The following is a 26502-nucleotide window of genomic DNA, read 5'->3' as shown; positions in this document are numbered from 1 at the left end:
TTCTTATAGAGGAACATGAAATAGAAATTGCCAACTCATCTAGACACAGAAGAAACAAGCCAGCATGGCACAGAACCATGACAACTGTATCGGATGGGGATATTAAAAGCAAAAGATAGAGGGAGGGAGGAGAGAGAAAAGCCTCCTTCTACACTACCATATAAAATCAATCTGCTTTGAACTGGATTATATGTCAGAGTCAGGCATGTAGCCGGGGGGGGGGGGGGGGGGGGGCTTGAGGGGCTTCAGCCCCCCCCCCCCCCGAAATTCTCATGGTGTTTCGTGACGTGAAAAGGCCTTACTGGTGCATTATTTAAACTGTTATGTTTATTCATATAATGATCTGATCACCATACTCAATATATCCCATATGCATGGGGCTATTGGGGTAATGATACAAAAGGTTTGCTAGGCTAGACCCTCTTTCACTCAGACTCAGCCCCCCCGAAATCCCCCCTGAAAATTTTTTAGCCCCCCCCCCCCCCCCCCCGAAACGAAATCCTGGCTACGGGCCTGGTCAGCGTAGACTCATATAATCCAGTTCAAAGCAGATAATCCAATATTATCTGCTTTGATAATCTGGATTATATGGCTATGTAGACAGGTCCTGAGTTGAATATTCTGGGCAGCCTATATTCTAAGAAAGTCATTGTGATTTCCACTCCTCCTGAACCACCTTTGACTATATATTTATTTGCAAGGTTCAACTAGTGGCAGACTTGGAAAAACAGTGAAAGGGGTAAGCTATACTATGCAGCTATATCCCTCTAAATGACTAAACAGCTTTAAAGGAATATCTCTGTATCACAAAGAAAATGTATTTCATAGAATCATAGAGTTGGAAGAGACCTCATGGGCCATCCAATCCAACCCCCTGCCAAGAAGCAGGAATATTGCATTCAACGCACCCCTTTTAGTCCTTTTTTATTTATTTACGACATTTATATGCTGCCCTTCTCACCCCGAAGAGTACTCAGAGTGGCTTACAAGATATCTATACATACAATATTTTATTTATTATATTATTAGCATAGTACAATATCAGTATTATATATTACTATATTGTACTATACCATTATATTGTAATATTTTCAGTAATATTACATGTAATATAAAATATATAATTATAATATCATATTATAAACGCAAAGTGTAGCTTATCCACATATTCTTGCACTGCAGTTCCTATCAATCCTCAGCCTTTGTCATACTGGCTACAGTGAATGGGAGTTGTGGCTCAACCATACTTAGATAACTGTACTTTACCCACCTCTGCTGACTATAATGCCATGATCAACCTATGCTGATTCTGCCATTAGATCCTTAAATTGCTCCTGGCAGCAGCAGCCTTTCTAATGATGTGCTTATGTCAGGGATCATAATTGTGCAGGTCATTTCCTATGCACTACATCCACTACATTAGTATACCTACACCAGTAGCATCGCTAGTGCAGTTCCATGACAAAAAGCAGACAAGAGAAAGTAAAGTAGCCATATCATCATCTTTCTCAGGCTGTTTTATCCATTGCCGGGGTTCCAGGAATGTTCTCAGAGCTAAAGATCCTCTGGGAGGACTACCTTAAAAATAAACTTTCTTGTTGACACAGGTACTTCTCCAAGCCAGGTTCTCAGCTCTATGAATCCATCTGTGCTGTCGCATGCTGGGCCTGTGCATATGACTGTAGACAGGACATAAATTCTGTGTGCCCAACGGGACGCCGGGGCTGCCTCAGAATAAAGGCTCTTAGATTCCCCCAAACAGAGTCCTTAGATTGCTTAAAGTAAATCCAACAAAGTTCTTTATTGATGAAAACAAACAGGTACTTTCAAGCTTTCTTAACAATCTATTGGGTCTTGCAATCTTGTTCACTGGGAACAGGCACTATCTTCTTAACTGTAATTAACTAATGGGGAAATCCTTAACTTCTAATCTGGGCAGTCTATACTTGCCTCTGTTGGCGTGGAGCCCCTGCACCCGGTACCAACTGTGTCTGGCTTCCGCGAGCGACCCTTGCCAAGCAGAGCTTTGTAGACTTCCAGGGGAAAAGGAGTTCAGGTTGCTGTGATGGCCGGCTGAAGTCCCTCAGCCAAGCTGTGGGGCCTTTTCTCCCCGGCCAAGCTGTAGGCTGTAGGCTGAATATCTCCCCGGCCAAGCTGTAGATGAAGCTTTGTACAGGAGCTCTTCGTTTTATGTCCTGTGCGAAAGCTGCTCTGTGTAGACTGAACTCAAAATGGCTCCTATCCCCACTAAAACTCAAAAAGGGGTGGGACCAGGGAACCTAACGATAATTGACAGGTGGCTTGCCCTATGATTGCAGCCAAGAAGCAAAGAAGCCACCCATCTGCAGAGTCCCTGAAACTTAGGACTGCAACAAACATTAAAAGCAAAGCAAACAAAATTGGAGCTCCTGGTGCAGTTGTACCAGCACACCATCCAAAAGCCAGATATTGAAGAAATAGGCACCAGAGAGTTCTGGTGTGGAAAACACAGAGTCCAGATTCCCTGGTTTTTCCCATGTATTCATAACATTCACCATTTGCCTAAGATGCTCATAATTCTTCCACATATTCAAATAGTCAAACAGATCCCCGTACATCATTTAAAAAAGGAGATGGTTCACTAGAGGTGTCTGTTTCAGAAGCGCTACTTGAGTATACCAGTTTAATTGTGATTTTTCTATACCTGTCTACAAGCCAAAGAGCTTACCAGCTTCATTGAGGCTAGCGTTCTGCAGATAAGTTCGACATCTTTCTTTGTGTTCTTCCAATGAACTTCTTTGCTTATAGCTCCGTCCGCAGAATTCACACTTGAATGGTTTCTCCACTAGAAATAAATAAAATAAACACAAAGCAAATTTGTCTTTTTTTCCTTGTCACTCCCACAATAGTTTTAACATGTAAAAGGTAAGGATTTATTTATTTATTTAAAACATTTATATTTTTGCCTTGACATTAACTCTAATTGTGTCCTTCTCTAGGGGTTGGTGCTCATCTCCATTTCTAAGCCGACACCTCCAAGGTCATATGGCAAGCATGACCACACGGAGCACCGTTACCTTCCTGCAGAAGCGGTACCTATTGATGTATTCACAATTGCATGTTTTCAAACTACTAGGTTGGCAGAAGCTGGGGCTAACCGCAGGAGCTCACCATGCTCCTCAGATCCGAACTGCCAACCTTTCAGTCAGCAAGTTCTGCAGCTCAGCAGTTTAACCCACTGCACCACCGGGGTGGGGAGTGTGATTTTAATATGAGCAGCCCTTAAAATTACAATTGTGTTCATCCTTAGAGCAAGCCTTCTAGGTTGAATCAAGGCTTGGAAAACCCCAGATGCCTGGTTTCCCAGGGCAGCTTTATTATTATTATTATTATTATTATTATTATTATTATTATTTATACCCCACCACCATCTCACGGAGGCAGCTTACAAAATAGCACATAAAGATGCCATACATAAATACATCAACATGAAAATAATAATACATTACATAAACCAAGTATATAAATCGGATAAAACAACCTCTATTAAAAATAGAATCAGTTGAAAGATCTATGTAATCAATATTTGAAGCACCATTGGTCACATTGTATGTCTAGCATTTACTCCTAATCGTACATGTTTTGTAAAAGGGAGAAATTGCGGTAGAGCTAGATGTATTTTATTGTGAGCTGCCAAATGAGTCCACGATCAATAAGAACACCAGCAGCACACATCCTCCCCTGATCTTGTGGTCTATAGGTTTTGCCCTCTACTACTTTTCCACTGTACCTTCTTCCTCCTTGTTGTCCCCACTTTGCATCTTTTATCACTTTCTTTAGCCTTCTCGTTTCCTGGAGCAGCCTCACTAGCCTTCCCAACCCATCATAGCATGCTTTGGGTCCAACCTATCTTTGAGACCTCATCTCCTTGTATAGACCTGTGTGGGCTCTGAGATCTGTCGGGGAGGTCCTCCTCTCGGTCCCACCACCGTCCCAAGTACAGCTGATGGGGACGAGAGAGAGGGCCTTCTTGGTGGTGGCACCCCGGGTCTGGAATGCCCTCCCTAAAGAGATTAGGTTTGCCCCAACTCTTCAAGCTTTTCTTTCTAGTCTTAAAACATGGCTTTTTAGATAGGCCTTTGACCTTGAGTAGATTTTAATAGTTAGCTGTGAGGTCATAGGGATTGCTTTACTCCAGCACTTGGATTGTTAATTTTAAGACTGTTAGCTTTTTTTTTTCTACAGGCATTGTTGCATTTTATGAATTTTTTTAAAAAAATATTATGCATCACTTTATGTTTGTTTGCAGTTGTAAATTTATGTATTGTTTATTTTATGTTTGGCACTTGTACTGCTTTTGTAGGTTTTTCGGGCTGTATGGCCATGTTATAGAAGCATTCTCTCACAACCTCTGAGGATGCTTGCCACAGATGCAGATGAAACATCAGGAGAGAATGCTTCTAGAATATGGCCATACAGCCCAAAAAACCTACAACAACCCAGTGATTCCACCCATGAAAGCCTTCGACAATACAGCCAGACATGAAGTTTCTTGGTAGTCCACCATGTCTACTGATGCACTGTACTGAGCAAACAGTTGATGAACATTCTCTTCCATTACAGCAGTTCAGCCAATCAGCACCTAACTTGCAAAGATCTAATGCAATATACATTATTATCACTATGACTATCCAACAGTTTTTGCTTATACTGTTCATTGCTTATAAAAAGTTGGTGTGTGTATGAGGTGGTGGTAGTGGTGGTGGTTGCTAGTTCCACCAATCTCAATACTATCTGCCTCAATTACTTCACTAAGCTTGTGTAGTCAATTTACTTTCATGCAATCTCCTTGTACAAAATAGTGGTGGGATCTTGCACAGGGCTTCAAAGACACATTGTAAGAACATAAGTGGAGAAATCTGGCCAATTCCAAAATTTTAAAAACCAATAGTTTTTGAAGTCACTTACCAGAATGTGTCCTTAAGTGACCACTGAGTGCATCTCTCCTTTGGCAGGCATAGCTACAAAGGTGACATTTGAATGGCTTTTCTCCAGTGTGAAGTTTAACATGACGGAGAAGATTGCCCTTCTGAGTAAAGGAGGCTCCACACTGGTTACAATGGAAAGGTCGCTCTCCTTAAGAGCCGCATGCAGAAGGGGGAGGAAAAGACATTTAATTGCTATGTAAACAACATTGCAGTCTTTACAATAAGGCATATAACACAATGTGGCACACTTTCCTATCCCCAAATTTAATTAAGGCTGGATCTACACTGCCCTATATTCCAGGATCTGATCCCAGATTATCCACTTTGAACAGGATTATATGAGTCTACACTGCCAGATAATCTGGGATCACATCCTGGGATATAGGGCAGTGTAGAAGCAGCCTCAGTGATGTAGTTTACCAGGAAGGCTTACATAGGGAGTGTAGAAAAGTTCAGGGACCAAGCCTCAGGGCATTCCATCATCTGTGTTTCTAAATGTACCCTTGAGTCCCTTTTCTGAGTGTGGCTTGCAATTGCCAAAGCATGGCATGAATTGGCACAATCGCTTTCTCCTTCAAAATGTAATAGGGATTGAGGCTTATAAATTACCGTATATACTTGAATATAAGCCTAGCTTTTCAGCCCCCTTTTTTGGCTGAAAAAGTTCCCCTTGGCTTATACTCGAGTCAAGGTTATTTATTATTTTACTTTGTTATTAGTATTATTTTATTACATGTATTATTTTACTATATTTATTATTATTATTACATTTACATTTTACTCTATTATTATTTTTATTACATTTATTATTTTACTCTATTTATTATTTGTATTATTATTTATTATTTTACTCTTTATTATTATTACATTTATTATTTTTCTCTGTTATTACTGTTATTACATTTCCATTATTTTACTCTATTATCATTATTACTAGCCATCCTCTGCCACACGTTGCTGTGGCCCAGTCTAGTGATCTGGAAAATAAAGTAATGAGAAAGTGTTGGCTTCTAATATATGTAATTTCTTTCTGCTTGTGGGTTAACAGTATTTCTTGTTGTTTCTTTGTCAGTGTTGATGTGGAGAGTGTCTGGTTTGCCTATTCTGGAACATGCAACATATAATTGCCCTTCTTTAGGGGTCCCTTTCAAATCTATGATACTATATCTGTGTGTGTGTGAATCATATATATATCTATATCTATATCTATGGCTGGATGGCTCTTTGTCAGGAGGGCTTTGATTACGTTTTCTTGCCCTGGTGAAGGGAGTTGGACTAGATGGCCTTAAGTATTTTCTGTTGGTCATGAGGGTTCTGTGTGGGAAGTTTGGCCCATTTCTGTCATTGGTGAGGTTCAGAATGCTCTTTGATTGTAGGTGAACTATAAATCCCAGTAACTACAACTCCAAAATGTCAAGGTCGATTTCCCCCAAACTCAATCTGTGTTCATATTTGGGCATATGGGATATTCGTGCCAAGTTTGGTCCAGATCCATCATTGTTTGAGTCCACAGATGTAGGTGAACTGCAACTCCCAAACTCAAGGTCAATGCCCACCAAACCCTTCTAGTATTTTCTGTTGCTCATGGGAGTTCTGTGTGCCACGTTTGGTTCAATTCCATCACTGGTCGAATTCAAAATGCTCTTTGATTGTAGATTAAATATAAATCCCAGCAACTACAACTCCCAAATGATAAAATCAATTTTTTTGAGTGAAGGACATACATTGGGTTGTTAGATGTATTGTGTCCAAATTTGGTGCCAATTTGTCCAGTGGTTTTTGAGTTATGTTAATCCCACAAACGAACATTATATTTTTATTTATATAGATTATACTGACACAAAAACAGTATGACACAGCAAACGAGGTATATATGCTGGATTTTATTATTATTATTATTATTATTATTATATTCTATTATTATTGGAAGGATAAGTAAGCACATTTACACTGAAGAAGATTAGCATACTGATTTAATCAGAGTTGGGCAGTCTTATCTTAAATTACAATTTTATGTAAATATTCAAAAACATGTAACCTATTGATGCCTCAATTAATGTAATTTTATTGGTATCTATTTTTATTTTGAAATTTACCAGTAGCTTCTGCATTTCTCACCCTTGGCTTATACTTGAGTCAATACGTTTTCCCATTTATTTGTGGTAAAATTAGGCGCCTTGGCTTATACTCGAGTATATACGGTAGTTTTCCCCATTGTATGTGTAGGATGTATGTGTGAGGTTGTAGTGGTTAGAATGATTGTTCTAGATTGATATTTTTTAGCTGTTGTTAGTTCTTTATATTATGAAAAATATTTGTTTTGTCTTAGTGGGATTGGCATATATTGTCCGTTTGCTTTGTTTTAATATGTCTTTCTGTATTTGTCTTTGTTTGTATGTATGATTGTAGGTTTGTTTCCTTGAATAAAAATGAATATTAAAAAAAACTTAACAGGGATTACCGACTTCCTAGGATATGACTGGTTAATGGAATACCCTTAGGTCAAAGATTTTCAACATGCCCCATGCCCTGGGTGGTCTAAGAATAATTTACCAGTGTGGCTGCGTTTGTGCACCATCAAGACGTTGAGGCTAACACAGCCCAATCCACAAATGTCGCAATTTAGTTTTCCACCAGTTGGCCTGACGAGGTCATATGGCCCAGCATGCCTCTCTAGTTCAACACTGTCATATTCGGCATACTCCTGCAAGCGGTTGTAAAGGATCCCAGGCTCTACTCGGGTTTCCATTGCTTCAGATTTCAAAACATCATCTTCTTTTTCACTGTGTTCCCCCTTGACTGTAGGCAAGTCATCTTCTAAGACTGGAGACACGTAGGGAGGGAGACATGTTCAAAAAGTCATTAAATGCTAAAGTTCACAAGAAAGAAGACAACCATGACCAGAATCCAACTACCACTCTCAACTAAAGTAGAGCTACTCTGTTTGGGTTCTTCAACACAGCCATATCAAGGCGGATAATCCACAATATCTGCTTTGAACTGGATTATCTGAGTCCTCACTGCCATTTAATCCAGTTCAATGTGGATTTTATACAGCTGTGTGGAAGGGGTCTGAATTGTTGCCTAGTAAGTCGGACTTCCAGGGCCAGAGAAGCAGATGGCGAAAACAGAAGAATGGCCTGCCTCAGGGGAGCGTGCTTGCTCTATCAATGTTCAACACTTACACAAATGACCAGCCACTGCCAGAAAGGAGAGTTTCATCTATGCTGACGATTGTGCCATCACCACCCAAGCAGAGAACTTTGAAATGGTTGAACAGTAACTCTCTGAAGTTTTAGGTGCTCTTACCACCTATTATAGGGAAAACCAACTGATTCCTAATCCATCTAAAATGCAGACGTGTGCCTTTCAACTTAAGAACAGACAAGCATCTCAAGCTCTGAGAATTACCCAGGAAGGAATCCCACTGGAGCATTGTAGCACTCCAAAATACCCGGGAGTTACTCTGGACCACGCTCTGACCTACAAGAAGCATTGCTTGAATATTAAGCAAAAAGTAGGTGCTATAAACAATATCATACAAAAGCTGACTGACACAACCTCGGAATCACAACCAGATACAGTGAAGACATCTGCTCTTGCGCTTTGTTACTTTGCTGTTGAGTACACATTTCTAGTGTGGAACACATTTCAGCATGCTGAAACAGTGGATGTGGCTCTTAATGAGACATGCTGCATTATCACAGGACGTCTATACCCCACACCACTGGATAAATTATACTGTTTAGCTGGCATTGCACCATCTGAAGTAGCAGCCAATCATGAAAGGACCAAGGCAGTGACATCTCTGGCCTATCCCTTGTTCGGATATCAGCCAGCACACTAACGCCTTAAATCAATAAATAGTTTTCTAAGATCTACAGGGACACTTGCAGGAACACCTCAGCAAGTGAAAGTCCAAAAGTGGCAGTCTAAAACCCGGAACCTCAAGCCATGGCTGATATTGAATAAGAGACTCCCCTTGGGCACACAGAAAACTGGGAGACTTGGAAGGTGATGATCAGACTGCACTTTGGCACCATGAGATATAGAGCCAGCCTTAAGAAATGGGGCTACAAACTGGAGTCCACAACATGCGAGTGTGGAGAAGAACAAACCACAATCCACCTATTACAATGCAGTCCAAGCCCTGCCACATGGACACATTGAAGACATTCTTAATGCAACACCAGACGCTACTGGTCAAAGGATATTTAGGATAATGCCAATGATTTTAAACTTTGTGTTTTTTCAATACATTACAACTGTACCCTCGGTTCACTTCTGATACGATAAATAGGTCAGATTTACCATTGATTTGATCCCATTAATCCAATAGATATGCTCTACTTGGGACGTGCAATCCCATTAATTCAATGGTTATGCTCTACTTGGGACAAACAAATGGATTTAACTCTGTAACAGACAACACTAAAAACAGTATTATATTTAAATGATTCCCAAACACTGGTACTTTGTATGGTCCCTGTATCTCTGGCCATTGCCCAAAGTGGCTGAGGGGCTTTCCAGGCAGGCCCTATTATTTATTTATTTACAGTATTTATATACCGCTTTTCTCACCCCTAGGGGGACTCAAAGCGGTTTACACATAGATAATGGCAAAAATTAAATGCCTTACAACTACAATAGTAAAACCACACTTTAAACCTAAATCATATTAAAAACAGTATATTACCAGATATCAAAACAGTTATTAAAACTATAAAACAATCTCATCAGTCGAGTCGCCATTCCAGTCCTTGTTCCACTAAAAGCTGCATACATCTATTGTCCGAAGGCCTGGTCCCAGAATCATGATTTTAATTTTTTTTCTAAAGGTCAGGAGCGAGGGAGAAGATCCTACCTCCTTTGGGAGTGTGTTCCATAGGTGGGGGGCCACAGCCGAGAAGATCATGCTCCTCGTCCCCACCAGCCGCATTTGCGCTGTTGTCGGGAGTGAGAGCAGGGCCTCCCCAGATGATCTTTAAATATATCCCAAGATCCAATCCCAAATTTTCTGTTAATCCCAGATTATCTGGCAGTATAGACTCATATAATCCAGTTCAAAGCAGAAACCCTGAGATCAGATCCTGGGATATAGGGCCTGTCTGGAAAGGCCCTGAGTCTGCTGGAAGTTGTGGTCTGATGGTGTATGGCTCAAATCTGGTCTCACACCTATACAAAATAAAGTTGATATTGGTTAATGCTATCTATTCCAACCTAATTTTTTGTCACTATTGAGGTGTTTCAGACACACTTGTTTGAGTAGGGCTGAAGGGAACATTTATCATTTTAAAGTATCTGGTTTAAAAGGAAATAAAATGTCTTGGTATTCTCGAAGGCTTTCATGGCTGGAATCACTGGGTTGTTGTAAGTTTTTCGGGCTATATGGCCATGTTCTAGAAGCATTCTCTCCTGACGTTTTGCCTGCATCTATGGCAAGCATCCTCAGATAAATGTCTTGGTTTTACAGCTGGCTGACAAGAAGTAGTCTTGCAAAGAAATGGCTAGGGTTAAAGAGTCTCTGAAAAAAAGCTAGTACTATTCAGAATCTGATATTGTTTTATAAATCAAGTCTTGCTTGTTGCTCAGAGCTGAACCTGAACATTAATCTAAATAAACAGATGTTACAAATGAAGCCACAATTCCCCAGTACCAGCTCCTCACAAGGAAAGTGATAGTGCTAAACTTTGCCCCTGCTAGGAGAAGTGGTAGCAGGAAACAATACTCTTCTCCTATTTGGGGATTTTTGCCTGGGAAGTCCTGCACAGATGCTTAATGCTTACTGCACATTCTTCTAATGGTCCCGCAGGGAAATATACCTGCTGTTTGACTTCTCTCGAGGCCACCTGCCTCTGCATATGGTACATCTCTAACTTTGATAACTTTTGATAAGGAACTGAAAGGATGCACCTGAATTCTCCTGACTGAAACCTCTGCCATGCTCCAGCTGCTGAAGTTTCCCTTCAAACAAAAGCTTGAGCAATTTTCAGTTTGCATGCAGAAACAACAGAAAAAAATGGAAAACATGTGCTGGGCAATATGTAAAAAGGGCAAAAAGCAGAAACTGGAACAAAAGAACAGTCTGCAAGCAATAGTAAGGCAACGTTTGCTCAGATGGTAGATTTGCAATAGGATGAGTGGTATTTTATTATTTATTTACAGCATTTATATTCCGCCCTTCTCACCCCACAGGGGTCTCAGGGTGGATTACAGTGTACACATATATGGCAAACATTCAATGCCAATTTTAACGTACAACATATACAGACATACACAGAGGCTATTTAACTTTTTCTGGCTGCCAGGGGAGGTGTCGCTTTCATCGTCCATCTGCGACACTGATGAAGTACTTCCGCATTCCCCGCATGCTTTTTTGCTGGAGTGCTTTGCTGGAGTTTTTTTTATGGCCTCATAAATTAGTTAATTTAGACTCCCCACACTTTAAGGTGGTACCTAATTTTCCTACTTGACAGATGCAACTATCTTTCAGGTTGCAAAGGTCGACAACAGGCTACACAATTGGTTGGAAACCCACTTTAACTTGGGCTGGCTTCGAATTCATGACCTTTTGGTCAGAGTGATCTTAATGCAGCTGACACTCAGCCAGCTGCATCACAATCCCATAGTGAATAGCCCTACATTGTTTAGCGCAGGGGTCCTCAAACTTTTTTAACAGGGGGCCAGGTCCCAGTCCCTCAAACTGTTGGAGAGCCAGATTACAATTTGAAAAAAATAGGAATGAATTCCTATGTACACTGCACACATCTTATTTGTAGTGCAAAAAACCCACTTTAAAACAATAAAATAATTAAAATGAAGAACAAACAAATATAAACTTATTAGTATTTCAATGAGAAATGTGGACCTGCTCTTGGCTGATGAAATAGGATTGTTGTTGTTGTTGTTGTTGTTGTTGTTGTGTGCTTTCAAGTTATTTCAGACTTAGGTTGACCCTGAGTGAGGGCTGGGTAAATGACCTTGGAGGGCCATATCTGGCCCCCGGGCCTTTGTTTGAGGACCCCTGGTTTAGTGAATAGCAGTAGCAGATCTATCGAGGTTCTAATTATCATGGACAACAGCAATGTCTGATCCTGAAGATCTTCCTGAAAATTTGGCCTTATGTTACGCTCACAATGCAAATGAGACTGCATAGTGTACTGGTTTGAGTGCTGGAATATGATTACTGAGACCAGGGTTCAATTCTCCACTCAATCATGATAACTCAGGGGCTGCAGTTAACACAAAAGGTTAAACTGCCAGCTACAGATAATCTTGCCGATCAGAAGGTTGGCTGTTCAAGCTGTGGGTCGGGGTGAGCTTCCACCATCCACCCTTGTGCTAGTACGGCTGTACCAGGAGCTCCAACTTTATTTTCTTTCTGTTATCTGTTTTGCAGTTATAGGGCAGGCCTCCTGTCCATCATAATTAAGCTTTGGTTCCGCCCCTTGTTCAGGGCTCTGGGAGGGAAAGGAGCCATTTTTGGGCAGTCTCACACAAGGTAGCTAAGCTATAGGACGTAGACCAGCTCATCCCGTAGAAAAGCTTCCTTTCTCAAGAGCATCCAGGGGAACTAACCATCCAGGGAAAAAGTAACATCCGGGGATACAGAAGCAGAAATTCCAGGAGAAAGGTCCCAAAAGCTCTGGCTGAGAGCTCACAGCCTTTCAGCCTCACAGCATCAGAGAAAACAGCCCTGAAGTTTCAAAGAAAGGTAGAACAGCATTACAGATCCACTGAACTTCAGCTGAAATATCTTCAAGCCTCGGCTAGTAGGTCTACTCGATACCCAGACGCATTTGGAATCGGTAGTAGGACTCACACGATGAGGCATAGATAGAAAGCAGCCTGGGAGAGGTTAAAAAGGGTTTTTCCTACAGAGAAAGTTTAGTTAATCAAAGTCAGGTGCCAGTCCATTGAGGACTAGATTAAGAAAGCCTTGAAGTGTTGTTTGAACCATTGAAGATTAGTTGTTTGTTCCATAATAAAGACTTTGTTGCATCATCAAAGACTCTAAAGACCATCACTTCAGAAAAATCCCCGAGAACCTCTCTTTGAGGCCCCCTGGCTTCCCGCTGGGCTTAAAGTATACGTCCTATAGAAAAAGTATAGCTGTTACAGGCCCAGCGTGTGACAGAACAACCCTAGCTTCTGCTTATCTAGCAGTTTGAAAACAGAATGATCAACAGCTACCACTTTGGTGGGGAGATAAAAGGTGCGCCTGAAGGCATGCCGGCAATTTGATCAGGAAGGCGTCCATGGACAAGAGGCTCCTCAGCATGGAAAATGGAACAACAGCACCTCCCCATGGCTGAATCGAGCATGGTCTTCAGATGCCAGAAATGAAAAAGAGGGAAGCCTTGCCTTGAACTGTCTGTTTTTGTTAATTGCATAGCGGCATTGAATGTTTGCCATGTATGTGTTCTTTAATCCGCACTGAGTCCCCTCAAGGAGATAGAGCAGAATATAAATAAAGTATATTATTAACAACCTCATCACATTGAGGTCCACATTGCAGCCATGCATCATGGCAAATATGATGGACAGCATGGGAAACCTGTCACCCCGCATTGCTCCTTACCTATCCCACGGGGGAAAGCATCACCATCTGGCTTCCCCCCATGCTCACCTCATTTATCTCAATGAGAACATGGAAAGCCCTTCGTGCTCTTGCTACTCCCTCTTACAACGTTTTCACCTCATTTCAGGGACAGATCCCTGCCAGAAGTAGATGTTGTTTGATGAGATCCAGCAAGCCCTGCTTCTGAACTAAGGTGAAAGTGTCGTAGGACGGGCAAATTTACCCATGGGATGAGGTCATAAGTCACTTTGGGTGAGTCACACAGTCTCAGACCCAAAAGGTCTTGTGATACATTCACCTTAGGGTAGGCCCGTAGCCAGGATTTCGATTCGGAGGGGGGGGCTGAGTTTGTTTCGGGGGGGGGGGGCTGAGTCCGAGTGAAAGAGGGTCTACCCTAGCAAACCTTTTGTATCGTTACCCCAATACCCCCATGCATATGGGATATATTGAGTAGGGCGATCAGATCATGATATGAATAAACATAGCAGTTTAAATGATGCACCAGTAAGGCCTTTTCGTGAAACACCATGAGAATTTCGGGGGGGGGGGGGGTGAAGCCCCCCAAGGCCCCCCCCCCCCCCGGTTACATGCCTGCCTTAGGGTCAGAAATGATTTGAAGGCAAACAACAACAGAAGCAACAATAACTCTGCCTGCTGAATACTAAAACGTCAGACCCCTTCTACACAGCTGTATAAAATACACATTATCTGCTTTGAACTGGATTATATGACAGTGTAGATTAAAATAATACAATTCAAATCAGATAACATGGATTATCTGCTTTTGTAACCTGAATTAGCTGGCAGTGTAGAAGTGAATTCCACACAACCATATGACCCAAAATATTAAGGCAGAATACCCCACACTATTTGATGTGAACTGGGTTATCTGACTCCACTGCCATGTATCCCAGTTCAAAGCAGATAATGTGGGATTTTATTTAGCTGTTTGGAAGGGATCTTAGTTAAATAGGACAGGAATCATAGTTCATAGAAGAGAAACATAGAGTGGGAAGAGGTTACAAGGGCCCCCTGCCATGCAGAAAAACACACTCAAAGATTGTAATGTTGAAGGCTTTCATGGCTGGAATCACTGGGTTGTTGTAGGTTTTTCAGGCTATATGACCATGTTCTAGAAACATTATCTCCTGACGTTTCACCTACATCTATGGCAAGCATCCTCAGAGCACCTCACAACCTCTAAGGATGCTTGCCATCGATGCAGGTGAAATGTCAGGAGAGAATTCTAGAACATGGCCATATAGCCCAAAAAACCTACAACACACTCAAAGACTGTTGTGTACACAGCCAAAATTAAGTAGATTCACTGGTCATCGTCTGTGGGGAGTCCACACAACACAGGGCTGGATTCACAGCAGAAGCTCAGCATCTAGTCATTAATTCAGGTCAAGAGGACAAAGGGTTTATCCCAGAATTTCCAGGAAGATCTGGAGTGATGCCGGCGTTTTGGAGATATGGAGAGGTGGATCAAACTGGATCCAGTTTGATCACACATTTAACAGACCCAGTGTTGTGTTGCCAAAAGCAGTGGTAGTGACCCTAATACATCTTTGGCCTGGCCAACATGTGGACAGTCAAAGGGCTGCATTGACGCAGCTCCAGAGCACTTTAACACAAATTATACAGGTAAATATAGAATAATATGCAGTTCTGTATTTGTTTACCTACAAGCAATCCCCATAGAATTCAAAGGAACTAACTTCTGCATAGACGTGCATTAGACTACAGCTCTATGTTGTAATAAGACCTACTGAAATCATAGAGCATACACTGAAAGTAAGCTTGCTCAAGATAGCACCAACTCCAAAGACAGAGTTACCGGCAACCCTTCCTTGTCTATCACCGCTTATCTCTCTTCTTAAAGTTTGAGTGTGATTTCTCATCATCCTCCCAGGTTCCACAGAAAGTTAGTACCAAGAAGAGAAAGTGTTCCCATGGCTGTTTATATGCGGCTAATTTTTTCTTCCACTATAAGAAAAATGCATAGCCTACTTTAAGACTGAACATAAAACAATAACTCTTTTTGACTAAAGGAGATTAACTTTCCTGAACTAGAATGGCAGGTGAAAAAAAGTATTCAATCAATATATTGTCGAAGGCTTTCATGGCCAGAATCACTGGGTAGTTGTAGGTTTTTGCGGGCTATATGGCCATGGTCTGGAGGCATTCTCTCCTGACGTTTCGCCTGCATCTATGGCAAGCATCCTCACTACCTCTGAGGATGCTTGCCATAGATGCAGGCAAAATGTCAGGAGAGAATGCCTCCAGACCATGGCCATATAGCCCGAAAAAACCTACAACAACCCATATTCAATCAATACACTATTTGTGTGTGTGCTAGGGGGAGGAATCAAATTAAAATTATTTTATATAACTTGAAGTTTCACACAAATTTTAAAATAGAAAACATGCTAGAATCTAGAACAAAACACCGAATTCCAACAAGAATAAAATCTCCGGTTAGAAATCTAAATCTGTGAGAAATTTAAAAGAAAAACTATGGTCCCATAAGGTAAAGGTAAAGGTATCCCCCTGACATTAAGTCCAGTTGTAACCGACTCTGGGGTGTGGTGCTCATCTCCATTTCTAAGCTGAAGAGCTGGCGTTGTCCGTAGACACCTCCACGGTCATGTGGCCAGCATGACTGCATGGAGCACCATTACCTTCCCGCCGGAGCGGTTCCTATTGATCTACTCACATTTGCATGTTTTCGAACTGCTAGGTTGGCAGAAGCTGGGGCTGACAGCGGAAGCTCACGCCGCTCCCCAGATTCGAACCTGTGACCTTTCGGTAAACAAGCTTAGCAGCTCAATGGTTTAACCGACTGTGCCACCGGGGGCTCCCATACCTTTCAACATTTCTCAGTTGGAAATTGGGACAGATGTAACAAAGAAGCGAAAGGATGTGGTTGAGACAGAGAAAAGCCATTAATGAGAAAAAAACACACCAGCTAGGAGAGGCTGCAGCATTTTGCTTTTGCCTGAAACCTACTGGGAAGGTCAAGATGTTATCTCTCATCACCTTCTCTCTGATGAGGAGCCCTTGGTGGCGCAGTGGGTTAAACCCTTGTGCCAGCAGGACTGAAGACCGACAGGTCGCAGGTTCGAATCCGGGAAGAGCGCAGATGAGCCCCCTCTACCAGCTCCAGCTCCTCATGCAGGGACATGAGAGAAGCTTCCCACAAGGATGATAAAACATCCGGGCATCCCCAGGGCAACGTCCTTGCAAACAGCCAATTCTCTAACACCAGAAGTGACTTGCAGTTTCTCAAGTCACTCCTGACACGACAAAAAGAAAATCACCTTCTCTCTGATGAGTTAGTTGAATGTAAACTATGGCCTCTTCTACACAGCTGTATAAAATCCAGATTATCTGCTTTGAACTGGATTATATTATATTATTCATTTATTTACCGTATTTCCATCCCTCTGTCTCATCCCCAAGGGGAGACTCAGAATGGCTTACAACTTGGCACAATTCGATGTTACATAAAACATAAACATAATGGATTATAAATACATTCAACATTAAATTATTACATATAAAACAATCACATTTAATACAGTTAAAACAGGATTTAATAATAGCTATTAAAACAACCACATAGTGCATAATCAGAGTCCATGGGCCATTCCAGTTACAGTCACATTGATTTCCAGCTGTGTGTTACATTGTAGCTAGTCTCCGAAGGCCTGGTTCCAAAGCCAGGATTTTACTTGCTTTCTGAATGCCAGGAGGGAAGAGGCTGATCTCACATCACTAGGAATGGAGTTCCACAGTCGAGGGGCCACCACTGAGAAGGCCCTGCGAAGGAGGTGGGGCTGCGAGTAGGTCCTTCCCAGAAGATCTTAATGTCCATCCTGGTTCATAGGGGGAGATGCATTTGGACAGGTAAGCTAGGCTGGAACTTGTCCAAACTATAGCAATGCAGACTCAGATAATCAAGGCAGATATTGTGGATTATCTGTCTTGATATTCTGGATTATTTGGCAGTGTAGGAGTGCCGTATGTCTGCACTTCGAAGACAGCTTGCAGCAACTGACATAATCTGCTACAGCAGAGAATTGGGATGGTTCCAGTTAAATCTGCTAAATTGGGACCATTTTGGAAATGTTATTCTCCAAGCACCTATCCTATCTATATAAATAAAAATGTAATGTTCGTTTGTGGGATTAACAAAACTCAAAAACCACTGGACGAATTGGCACCAAATTTGGACACAATACACCTAACATCTCAATGTATGTCCTTCACTCAAAAAATTGATTTTATCATTTGGGAGTTGTAGTTGCTGGGATTTATAGTTCACCTACAATCAAAGAGCATTCTGAACCCGACCAACGATGGAATTGAACCAAACTTGGCACACAGAACTCCCATGGCCAACAGAAAATACTGGAAGGGTTTGGTGGGCAGTGTCCTTTGGTTTTGGATTTGTAGTTCACCTACATCCAAAGAGCACTGTGGACTCAAAAAAGGATGGATCTGGAGAAAACTCTACACAAATACTCAATATGCCCAAATGTGAACACTGGTAGAGTTTGGGGAAAATAGAATCTTGACATTTGGGAGTTGCAGTTGCTGGGATTTGTAGTTCACCTACCATCACAGAGCATTCCGCACCCCACCAACAATAGATTTGGGCCACAGAACGCCCATGTGGGCCACAGCAATGCGAGGCAGGGGACGGCTAGTCTGTTTATATAGTTAGAACAGAAACCATTGATCCTGAAAATATTTCTCTATGGAGCAAAGTAGTCCTCTACATCATATATCTTAAGATGCACTATTCTTGAGGACTGCATGTTCATCTTAATTTGAAGATAAGGAAATAATCTAGACAGCATGTTTCATGTGACAAGTAATAACTATCCCGAAATATACAGAGACAGATCACAGAGCACTTGGGCAATGTGTTCCTCTTAGCACGCAACACTTCCCCCCATTTGTTGGTTCCAGGGCTTTTGTACTCATGCGTAAAGAAGCTTTATCTCACCCTCAAATCTCACTGGATTGCAAACTTTGCAAATGATATGGCTTCACAGTTGCAGAAAGCTCAGCACATGTGACATTAAAAAAAGAAGAATAAAAATAAGGATGCATAAAGTCATCGAGATAACAAAGGAATTTAATCATCATAATGTGATGAGTTAATGTCATATCTGATTTACGAGAACAATTCGAAGATAAAGAGGCCTCATCCTTGCAGATGTTCAACCAGCCAGATGGGCTCTCCCGCCATATATATACTCAATATATATAGCAACTTCATTTGTATGCCACCATTTCCTAACTACCCAATTAAAAAAAAGTGAGCATGCCTAAATGGCTTAACAATGTTTTGACAGCAGCTAATTAGTTTTAGGAGTCTTGAGCAGTAAAAGCCCAAATGACAACAATCTATATATAGAAATAACAAATTAGAAAAATTGCAGACAGGCAAAAGTGGATTAACAACTGATTCTCGTCCAATAGGAGTTTTAGAGTCTATCCATGCACAACACTGTGCACTTCAAGTCTCTTTTGCATGAGCCGTTACTATATGAATATTGTATATGTTGTCATTACTATGTGAAATATTGTATATGTTGTCGACCAAAAAGAAAAGAGTCATTTGAAATATGGGGTAACTATTGCCTGGAAATTAGGTTCCTAGCCCATCTCCATTAAACACTTTCCTGGGTTCTTTTTACACTACGCAGATATAACTAGCTCCTTATATCCATATATTCTGTATTCATGGATTCAACTATCCATGGCTTTAAAAAAAATCCCAAAAGCACACCTTCATTTTGCCATTTTACTATACTACTAGCAGTACCCGCCATGCATTGCTGTGGCCAAGCTTCCCTCCCTCTTTCTCTCCTTTCTTTTTCTCTTTCCCTCCTTTTTTTCTTTCCTTCTCGCCTTTCTTCTTTCTCTTCCTCTTCCCTTCCTTCCCCCCTTTTCTTTCCCTTCCTCTTTTTCCCCATTCTTCCTTCTTTACCTATACTTGGACTACAACTCCCAGCAGTCCACTTGATCTATCTATCTACCTATCTATCTCTATCTAATCTATCTATCTGGAGGATTGCTGGAGTTGCAGTCCAGAAATAGGAAAACTGAAATATGCAGGGATTTGGATGCTCTCAAAGAAATCCAAGGAGACGAAAGCTTGCATCTTGGAAACAGCGCATTTGGATAATCCTCCTCTCCTAAAGGGCCTGGTCTAGGGGATGATGGGAGCTGTAATCCAGAAGAGGGTGTGGATATGCTATTATGTGTTTTGTTTGCTGGGGAGTCATTTTTGCATATGCACTGTAGTGTCTTTTTGCTTTTTTGGTGCTTTAAGTCCCTTCTACTATGTTTTTCAGTGTTTTTATGAGTGATGATCACTCGTTGGCCTGATAGGTGTATTGTGTCCAAATTTGGTGTCAATTTGTCCAGTGGTTTTTGAGTTGTGTTAATCCCACAAATTAACATTACATTTTTATTTATCTAGATTGTATATGATAGGAATTCAGCATCCACAGATGTTGTTATTAGTCTGGAACCAAATCCCAGGGGATACCAAGGGCTCACTGTATAACACATTTTCATAGAAGGCATGAGCAGATAACGGGGTTGTTATTCTAGCAAATATTTTCAGTAATGCTGAGTTCCTCCCTCCTTAACTCTATAAGAGCAGTTTAAGCTACCTCTATTAGCAAAACTGCAATTGAAACATTTGCTAGCATTTGGCTTTGCAGCTTGACATGAGCTATAACAATCAGCACCACTGCTCAACCAAATTATAATGAGGCACACTTCTACTACTGGCTAGCTCCCCAAAATATAGAGCTCACAAAAGGTAGAGGACACAAAAGGGAGAGGGAGTATGGTTGTTGATAAACCAACTGTATATTTAAAAGCTAGGAACTGGGAACCACTGGAACTGAGAGAATTAAACTGGTTTTCAAAAGATTTCCACTGCCACCATATTACTAAAGAACAGGCTGAGGTATTCTTGAGAGGTTGTTCAGTAACACACTCTGTATCACTATAGTGTTCTTAGAAGCTGCTGAAAGCTCACTGGAATAATGCCTTGACCACAAAGGTATTCACACTGAGGCTGGTATAAGTTGATAAAAATAACAAGAACTTTTATTGAACAGACTTGGATATTTCAGGTACAAATGTTTGATGGTTTCAGTAAAAATCTGGCATAGAAAGCTTGTGGTTACGTTTGAGAAGAGATCTTAAAAACTTCTGGGTTTCAAGCTAAGAATTCTTAGCTGGAGAGCCCCTGTCTGATCACATAACCAGTTCTTCTATGGGTAGGAGCAATAATGTTTAAGCAAGTTGAAACTTCCCCAAGTTATGAACAAAATCCCCAAGTTATGAACAGTCCCCAAGTTATGAACAAAATACATTCCATAAGTCTGTTCTTTAGCTGAATTTGTATGTAAGTTAAAACAGGTACATTTTTAATGTATAAGTCCAGCCAAATATTTTTAGTTTTGGATAGCTTAGGAAAGGGTGAACACCCTTGTGAAGTTTGCTTTGCTTTTTGTGCCCCTGTTCAGAATATTTCACCTCATTTTCTGTCCCTGTGGTAGTTGGATTTTGAAAAATTCAGTTTTTGGAAATCAGGATTAGCAAAAAAACTTTAGTGGAGACACATTTCCCTCATGACAGGGTGGCTGGGTTTGATTCGGGGGGGGGGGGTGACTCTGGGTGAAAGAGGGTCTACCCTAGCAAACCTTTTGTATCGTTACCCCAATACTCCCATGCATATGGGATATATTGAGAATGATATTAATAAACATAACAGTTTAAATAATGTATCAGTAAGGCCTTCTCGCGGACCACCATGAGAATTTCGGGGGGGGGGGGTGTGCTGAAGCCCCTATAGCCCCCCCCCCCCCCCCCCCGGCTACATGCCTGGCTCATGATAACTCTTCCAGGAGTTAATTTTCCTTCAGGGGGGCAGATTTCTCTCACTTCCTGTTGTCTCACCCCCGTTCTTAACTATGAGTTGTATGTAAGTCTGATATTTGTACTTGGGGACTGCTTGTATACACATTATCTTAAGAAGCTTTAAAATCAAATCAGCTACTTATAGAATTGATCACACTGTTGTTGTTGTTTTTTAAAAAATGCTACCATTGTTTAAATGGCCTATGTTGTATAAATGAACTTCATGGTATGGTTTGGTTTGAGTAAATCGGATGTCATTGTGTCTTAGCCCAATACATCTGTGTTATACTGTCTTGTGAGTCCTAAAAAATGGCTTATATATACTGTTGTAAAGAAACACATTTATACCATTACTAGCCGTTCCCTGCCATGGGTTGCTGTGGCCCAGTCTATGTATATGTGTGTGTGTATATTTGTGTATATATGTGTGTTTGTGTGAATGCTTTGTAATGTATCTTTGTTTTTGGCTTTTTAAGTCTCTTCTGCTGTGTTTTTCTGTGTTTTCCTGGTTGTGTGTATCACACAAACCTATGTGACAAATAGCTATGAAGTGTGATGACTACTCTAAAGGAATCCCCAGAGACAGATAGAGTAAACAAAAATGGAGCACAGTGCTGTTTTCCACCTTTCTACATCTAACAACAACAACAACAGCAACAACAACAACAACTTCAAATTTGGCCATAAGACACCTACTAATCCAACGAGCGACCATCACTATTTTTTTTTATTTTGTCATTTGGGAGTTGTAGTTGCTGGGATTTATAGTTCACCTACAATCAAAGAGCATTCTGAACTCCACCAGTGATGGAATTGAACCAAACTTTCCCTAGTTCTGTGATTTTGTACTTGTCCCTCTTTCTCTAGTTCTGTGATTTGTTACTGTGATGAAATTCAGCTTTCTCTGTCTGGAATTAAATGTTGCTTTCAGGATTTATAATAATCAGAGTTTGGTTCACATATGCCAGTTTTTCTTATAAGCCATGCTCTCAGATTTGAATCACACACAATAATGTAGTGTCATTCCTATAATTTCTTCCTACATCACTGAACACAGAAATCTATACAGTGTTCCATCACTTATTGCGGGGATTACATTCCAAGACGACCCGCGAAAAGTGAAAATCCATGAAGTAGGGATGCTCTCTCTCTCTCTCTCTCTCTCCGTATATATTATTTTTTGCTAGCTATAAGGAAGGGACTATAAGGCCATGATTTACAAACTGCTTTGAATCTCCTCTCTCTCTTCTTTAATGATTGGCTGTCTCTCTCCTAAGGGGGAGGGTGAAATCCCCTTCCACGCTATCATTGCCAGGAGGCAAAAACCCGCGAAACAGTGAGTCCGCGAAAAGAGAACCACAAAGAGGGAACACTGTATTTCACAACAATGCCATGCATTCTACCTCCATAGTTCCAACGTACAAGTCATCTCATAGTCATCTCGCATGGTTTTGTACTTCTCTCCCTAGCTCATTGGTCTACATGCAAAGGGATTACTTTTGACCTCTTGTGTTTTTGATTTAAATATCTAATTTCTAGGGTGATGCCTCAATGAACCCAAACAGAACAGTGAGCACCTGGTGGAAATTTCACATACTAAAAATAAGAACGAAACTTAATGAATTCCCTATCAAGCATGAGTGCTTGTTGCCAGTTAGTTCACCTCCCTAAAAAAAACCTGTAGGAAAATAACAAATAAATTTAGCAGATGGGGGGGGGGGGGGGGTTGGGGACCAAGAGAAATTGTTGAAACACTGGAACTTGTGCCTCCCCTGGAGAATTTATGAAGTTACCTGAAGCAATGCCAGCCCAGATGAGTAACAAACTACTTGCTGTGGTGTGCCTCCAAGTTCTTTCCAACTGGACCTATGACAGTGTTTTTGTGGCAACATTTCTTCTTTCCATTGCATTCCTCTGAGGTTGAAAGTGTGACTTTCCTACTGTCATCCACTGGGTTTCCGTGGGTGAGTAGGGATTTGAACTCTGGTCTCTGGAGTCCTTGTCCAACACCCAAACCACTACAGCAAGCTGGCTCTGCAAAATACTACTTTGATTGTCTTCAAACCTTCTCTCTCCAAGGAACCTGTTCTAGATCACTTTGTCTGCTGACAAATTCCCAAATGTTGCAGAGGATTTAGGGTAAAAATTCAAGATCAAAAGGTTTATGTGGAGTATTGCACAGATTTATTAGGACTTTTTTCATGTCAGGAGCGACTTGAGAAACTGCAAGTCACTTCTGGTGTGAGAGAATTGGCCATCTGCAAGGACTTTGCCCAGGGGACACCTGGATGTTTGATGTTTTACCATCCTTGTGGGAGGCTTCTCTCATGTCCTCGTATAGGGAGCTGGAGCTGACAGAGGGAACTCAATCTGCTATGCCCGGATTTGAACCTCCAGTAATTCTGCCGGAACAAGGGTTTAACCCACTGCGCTACTGGGGGCTCCTGATTGTCTATGAAAACACCATCATCTGGACATTGGCAAAAGAGGATGTTGAGGATGAGAGAGCCACGATTCAAATTTGTCCTTTTCAGAGATAAGTATTTCTGAATTCATCACTACAGATTACATAGTGAACTTGTACAATTTGAAAAAGAGTACACAACCAAAAACCATCATGGCTCCCAACAATATACTTTGGGAATTATACTTCCAAATGGAAGGGTTAATGATCTCTAATGAAGAGAATGGCAAAGCTCGTGGGAAGGGTCTATAGTTGCAGAGTTTGATTATATAAAGTCTGCAAACATCTCAATTCATGAAAAGTCAGGCTACAGAGAAGAAAACCCATCAGATCTTGGATTCCAGGGCCCTCAGAGTACTGGTAAATGCAAATAATGTTTCTTGCTGTTGCCCCTCTGAATTATTTGGACTTTACCTTCCAGAAATCGCAAAAAGCACAGCCACAGGGAAACTCCAGACAAGAAATAATCAGGGACAGCTAATCACCTCCCAACAAAGGATTCCCCCAGGCACTAACAGCCATACCTAAAAACTGCCTGATCATCAAATGCTAATCAAGGTGGCCAACTGAAACATTCACAACTCGCTCCAACAGACAAGAGTTCTAATCCCGGACATTCCACAGATATATAAACCCAGTTTTCCTAGTTTCTGACAGACATCACAACCTCTGAGGATGCCTGCCATAGATGCAGGCAAAACGTCAGGAAAGAATGCTTCTAAAACATGGCCATACAGCCCGAAAAACCTACAACAAACCAGCACAGCCAGTATTTATTTATTTTATTTACAATATTTATACTCCACCTTTCTCACCCCGAAGGGGACTTTAGAGAACACACATACGGCAAGCAATTCAATGCAGATTGTACAATTAACAAGGACAAAACAACACAAACAGAAGTAAAGACAGTTTTTGCCCTTCTATTTCCGGCATCTTGGAGGCTATGCTTGGGCGGCTGGAGGAGAGGCGTGCTGTCGCTTCACCTTCCATTCCGAGAAGCTTTCCTTCAAGCGATGTCCTTAAGGTCACCTTTATTACCTCCCCGCTAAAGGCAGTACCTATTTTATCTACTGGCATTTCTGTTTTCGACCTGCTGGGCAGATGAGCCGGGGCTAACGGCAGGTGCTCCACCCTGACCCGGCCTCGAACTGCTGACCTTCCGATCGGCAGGGTGTTTTTTGTTTTTTTTACAGCACAGCAGTTTATCCTGCTGTGCTAAGCGCAGCCCTGGTAGTTGGAAATTATGGGAGTCAAACATCTAAAGAACCAAAGGTTGAGAACCATCAAAGTAGACAAGATGACGTAAATGGTTCCATGTGTATAAGGGACTCTATAACCTCACATGTTTTACTTTTTTAAATGCCGTAACTTCAGTTTTCATTTAAAAAATAAAGCAAAACTAAAAATAAACCAATTTGTCGTCTTCTGGTCTTTCCCTCACATCCCTCTCTTATCTCCACGTTATTGAAAGTGGTATTTTTTTATATTTGGGAATATACATTTGCTCATAATGTGCCATGTATATTGACAGCACTGGGCAAATCAACAGTAATGATCACTGCAGTTTGATTTTCCTGGTACATAATCTTTTAAGACAAATGGTAGCTTTAAGAGGATGCAGAGAATAGAGCCCTGACAGTGAGCTTCAAATCAGAAACCACAATCTAAGGAAGCCAGTGCCAACACAGTCGGTTCACGTTCCACCATTGTCTTTGATCCTTTATGAAATCCCCTTCGAAGTGAACCTCTGCAGAAAAGTACTTGCTCAATAAACCCTCCTCCTCCCTGCCCTTGTCCCACTTGTAGGATGATGCAAGAGATGAAATAGTTTGATGATAAGCATGCACTTTCTTTACCAGAATGGCCACATGTCTACTAAGGCACTTTCCATTTGCTCCTTTTTCACTCCCACAAAAGACCACTATCAACATATCAATTATCTTGCAGAGCCAAAGCATAGACATTTCTATTGCACACTTCCAACTGCATAAGCGTAACGACTAGGATGGCAAATGAGATACTGAAAACTTAAGTAGATACATAAATGCTAAAATTTGGGCTTACTCATCCTCGCAGATGGAGTACACAACTTTGAGGTCTACTTTTGTTGTTCTGTCTCTTCCCTCCACTACAATAGCTCTAATAAAGTTAGTTCTTTTGGATGACCCAAGCGCCCAAACTACATGTTTCCCTTCTCTCAAAGCATTCGGTGAAATCCTTTATAGCTCCATTAGATATCTGAGGGTCCAATGAAGCGGAACTCTAGTATGATTCTGTACTCAATACTTGGGGAAATGAAGCTGGAATATTCCTAGAGGAAGGACATTGAAATTAATGGAAATCATGAACATGGACAGACTGACATATTCAATGTCAACGAACTAAGGGAGAAGGAAATCCCAAACAGACTGGCAATTAGAAAAATACTATTTTTTAAAAAAGAAAAGATGAAAATATTAATATAATTGGAAGGAGGACTAATTTTGTATGAAATGCTTGTATGATTTTTTCCTCTATGTATAGAATGA

General features: G+C 41.2%; 1 protein-coding gene across 1 annotated transcript in view; it reads right to left on the bottom strand.

Annotated features, from left to right (window-relative positions):
- IKZF3 (IKAROS family zinc finger 3) overlaps positions 1–26502 on the bottom strand; it is a 75513-nt gene that overhangs the window by 29702 nt on the left and 19309 nt on the right. The window contains exons 4-6 of the mRNA XM_060781060.2: positions 7521–7790; positions 4948–5115; positions 2708–2824 (exon numbers count right to left, since the gene is read on the bottom strand). Coding sequence (XP_060637043.2) covers positions 2708–2824; positions 4948–5115; positions 7521–7790 — 555 coding nt within the window. The remainder of the gene's footprint in view (positions 1–2707; positions 2825–4947; positions 5116–7520; positions 7791–26502) is intronic.

This window comes from Anolis sagrei, chromosome 6 (assembly GCF_037176765.1).
Source record: "Anolis sagrei isolate rAnoSag1 chromosome 6, rAnoSag1.mat, whole genome shotgun sequence".
In the NCBI taxonomy this organism is placed as follows: Eukaryota; Metazoa; Chordata; class Lepidosauria; order Squamata; family Dactyloidae; genus Anolis; species Anolis sagrei.
Note: the sequence above shows the minus strand (reverse complement) of the source record. Positions and strands in the feature narration are given on the sequence as shown.